Source organism: Penaeus japonicus, unplaced genomic scaffold (assembly GCF_977035675.1).
Source record: "Penaeus japonicus unplaced genomic scaffold, GWHDUDI00000001_assembly GWHDUDI00000015, whole genome shotgun sequence".
Classification (NCBI taxonomy): domain Eukaryota; kingdom Metazoa; phylum Arthropoda; class Malacostraca; order Decapoda; family Penaeidae; genus Penaeus; species Penaeus japonicus.
This window is the reverse complement of record NW_028234417.1, coordinates 15,971,488-15,976,487: the sequence shown is the minus strand read 5'-3', so window position 1 is coordinate 15,976,487 and position 5,000 is coordinate 15,971,488. Positions and strand designations below refer to the sequence as shown.

Sequence of the window (5,000 nt, the reverse complement as noted above, 5' to 3'; positions counted from 1 at the left end):
GTCTATATCTCTCCTTCTATCAAGTTTTCTTATTAGATATATGTACTCTATCTTTCAGATCATTTTTTTCCAGGGACCTCCCTCAATATGGACACAAGCAATGGCAAGCTTATTTTGGTCGGACATTTGATATTTACACCAAGCTTTGGAAGTTCCAGCAACAACATAGACAGATTCTTGACTCAAAATATGGACTGAAAAGATGGCAGTCGGCATGATTGGTGATGTAATAGCTTCAAGATCGCGACAAGCTCTATGTACTATCATGTCTTGTAGTTTTTGGAGTTGTTGGTGGAGTGAATTTTTCGGGATTTGTTCTATTTTCGGTTTGGTTTTTAAGGTTGTGTGGGTATGGTGAAATTAGTGGGATTGCATGTCCTTTCCGGTCGATGGGTACAGGAGGAGTGAGGATTGATTTGTTATGATAATTTATTAGAGTTTGGGTGGTTGTGGAGGTGAGAGGGTGATTGATTTGCGGTGTGATTTAATATAGGGATGAGATTTGTGTTAGTGAGTGTGTGAGTTGAGTGAGTGAGAGATTTTGAGTGTTATTGTCGGTGGGTTGTGGGACTGGGTGGGTATGTTTTGGTAGTATTAGTGAGTATTGTTTGGTGGTTTTGGGTGGGGAGCCCTGTGAGGTGGTCAGTGAGTGTGAGAGTGTGTGAGTGTTGTGTGTGTGTGTGTGTGTTGTGGGGAGTGTGATCGTGAGAGGATGTTGGGTGTGAGTGTATGGTGTGTACTGTGTGTGTGTTGGTGAGTTGAGGTGTGTGTGTGTGTGTGTAGGTGTTTTGTTGAGTGTTTTGGGGGTGTATGTGTGATTTGTGTGTGTGTGGAGTGTGTGTGTATGAGTGCTTTGTGAGTGATTAGTAGATTGATTGTATAGAGTGGAGAAGGTTTGTGTGATGATGGTTTGAAAATATAATATTATAGATTTTGATTTATTGAGAGTGTTTGATATGAGTTTGTTGTTATGTGTAGTGGGATTGTAGTGATGATTGGTGGGACATATTTGTGGGTATGTGTGTGTCTTTTTTTTTATATATAATGTATATATATATATATATATATATAGATAGATATATATATATGTATATATATTATTTTATATAAATATATATATATATATGTTATATATGTTATATATAGATATATATATATTTTATACTATATTAATATATATATAAAATATAATGTATATATGTTATTTATATATAATGTTGATATATATATGTATTTATATTATATATATGATGTATTATATATGTTAATATATAATGTATATATATATGTATTATATATACTATTTTTTTTTATATATATATATAGTATATTATTATATATATATAATATATATATATTTTAAATGTATATATGATATATATTGTTTATATTATAATTATATATATATATATATATTATATAATATTTATATATATGTATTTATATAATTGTATTATATGTATTATATATATATATATATATATATATATATTTTATATAATATATATATATATAATCCATATATATATGTATATATATAAAGTATATATATTTATATTAATATATTTATATATATTATATAATATACTGTATTTATATGTATATATAATGTATATTATTTATATATATTTTTAGGTATAATATATACATATATATATGTATATATATACATTAAATATATTAGTATACATATATATTTATATATATAGATATAGATATATATATAATGTATGTCAATGTGTATTTATTTATAGGTATGTAGTAATGTATGGTTTATGTATATTATATAATGTATACAATGGATTTATAATGTATACATATGTATATATGGAATATATTGTATATTTGTTATATATGTATTTATTATATATGATATTATATGTATTATATATATATATGTATATATAGTTATACATATATGTATTTATATAATGTTATATATAGGAAATGTATATTATTATATGATTATATATATTTATATATATATATATAAAAATATAAATATATATATATTTATATATCATTATAAATATATACTATATATATTTGTATTGTTGTATGGATATGTATATTATGAATGTGTATGTATATGGCATAATTATATATGTATGTGTATGTATATGCATATTTATAATGTATGTGTATGTATATGTTATGATATAAATATGTGTGTTTTATTTTGTATATAATTTGTATATATATGTGTATATAATGTATATATAAGTATGTATATATGTATATATATTGTATATATATGGTTATATATTGTATTATATATTATCATGTATATATATATATAATTTATATATATATATATATATATATTATATATCTATTATATTACATGTACATATATAATATATATATATATATATTATATATATATATATATTTTTTATTATATATTATATATATACATATACATATACATATACATAAAGTTACATGTAAAATATATAATTATATATATATAATATATATATATTTATATATTATATATTATATATTATATATATATATATATAATATATATATATATATAATCTATATCTACATATATCTTATGTATATATATATTATATATATATATATATATATATATATATATCTATATATATATACATTATATTATATATATTATATATTTACATGTAACTTTATGTTATATATATATATATAATATTATATATATATATTATATATATATATATAATAATATACATATACATATATATATACTCTATATATATATACATATATATTATATAATATATATATATATTATATATATTATATGGTATTATACATATATATATATATGTATGTATGTAGTAGTATTATATACATGAACTATATATATACACAGATATATCTATATATATATATTATATACTATATATATATATATATTATATATAGATGTATATATTATATTATATATATATGTATATATATACATATATATACATTTTATAATATAGATATATATATATATATAGTATATATATTACATATATATTACATATAATAATATATATAAAATATATATATATTATATATCTTATATATATATATATATATATATATTTATATATATATATGTATCTTTATTTGTACATATATATATATTTATTTATATATATATGTATATATCTACCATGTACATATATATACACACGATACATATATTATGTATATATTATACAAATATATATTATATATTCATATATATTTTTATATATATATATATATATATATATTTATAAATATATGTGTATATATTTATATATATGTATATGTATATGTATTAATCTATATTTATGTATACGATGTTTATGTATATATATTGTATATGTATTTGTATATTATATGTATATGTATTTAATATGCTATGTATATATATATATATATATATATAGATATATAGATCTAGATATTATATATATATATATAAATATATATGATATATAAAAGCTGTTTAATTGTTATTTCAATATTACATCCTCTAAAGATGTAATATGAAATATGCATGAATATATGTGTGTGAATGTATGTCTATGTATGTATTTATTTATGTATGTATTTTTGTGTGTGATAGAGTGATTCTACCTGCTTAGCCTCTAAAGGTAGCAATTCCTCCGTCTATCCCCCCCCCACCCCCATATACAATCACACATGGACCCGCACACTGTGCGCACACTCACACTCACACGCACACGCACACACACACGCACACGCACACGCACACGCACACGCACACGCACACGCACATGCACATGCACACACACACGCACACGCACACGCACACACACACACACACACACACACATACACACATACAAGCACACAAAAACACACACACACAAACACATCAAAGTTGAAGAAGCTACTCTATGTGATTACATATAATCACATATCACATGTAATCCAATAAGATATACATTATTTATAATTTGTATAGTAATTAGTCATGTATTTATCTTCTATTTATGTGTACATAGAATACTAATGATAAACAAAATAATCTTGCAAGTAGGAGGCAACTGTATGGTAGGAAAGGAGTGAGTCCTTGGGGAAGTGGGCAGGGGATGGGATGGTGGGTGTCCATCAATCATCGTTTCAAGCGGTGTCAGCACTTGCTGCCAGGGATCACGTCATGGCTTTTTGTATGGTTGGCATGCCGGGTGATTGTGAGCATAAAAGTGGTTGCAGCTTCAGCAGGCAAATAGCCTGAGGCATTAAGCTATGCATTCAAAATACCCTAGCACTGAGTCCAGGCAGACCCTGGACACATCTTGTTCCTCTTTAAATGAAATTAGCAAATTCTACCCTGTTCTTGAGATATAATTGTAAAGCACAATCATGTGTCTTCTTTTCTCTAGTGTTGAAAGTATTGTTTTATAGAATTTGCTTGCTTTGCAAGTATTCTTTTGCTTATTTATTTTACCAAAATACTCATAAGGCTGCTTATTGTTTCTTCCTTTTTCTTTTCAAGTAATTAATTTTCCCCAAAAATCAAGTATTTAAGCTAAGAAATATACATTTTACAAATGTTATAGTATTTATTAAGAAGATCATCTAAGATAGATGTTTACAGTTCAATAGCACAAATACTAGCTGTATCTCTTATACACAAGTTGACTTGAAAGGGTGTAGAGCTAAATGATGTCACAAAAGTACGCCAGTTGGGACACTGTCTCTAATGCCAAGTATGGTTGTATGGAATTTCTTCTTATATATTTGCTCTCTCTCTCTCTCTCTCTCTCTCTCTCTCTCTCTCTCTCTCTCTCTCTCTCTCTCTCTCTCTCTCTCTCTCTCTCTCTCTCTCTCTCTCTCTCTCTCTCTCTCTCTTTCCTATACATATAAGTTCTATGATTTCAAAAAATAACTGTGTTACTACTTTCATGTTTTGCTTTTATAATCAGGAATGAATGTTCATTTACAAACATGAGGGTATTTATTTTTGCTATTCTCAATTTTCAGCTTTTGAACCAAAACTG

General features: G+C 24.3%; 1 protein-coding gene across 1 annotated transcript in view; it reads left to right on the top strand.

Annotated features, from left to right (window-relative positions):
• Positions 1-5,000, top strand: part of LOC122250884 (protein SCAI) — a 48,499-nt gene that overhangs the window by 5,606 nt on the left and 37,893 nt on the right. Inside the window, 4 exon segments of the mRNA XM_086544219.1 lie at positions 74-208; positions 341-393; positions 4,383-4,390; positions 4,650-4,684. Coding sequence (XP_086400345.1) covers positions 74-208; positions 341-393; positions 4,383-4,390; positions 4,650-4,684 — 231 coding nt within the window.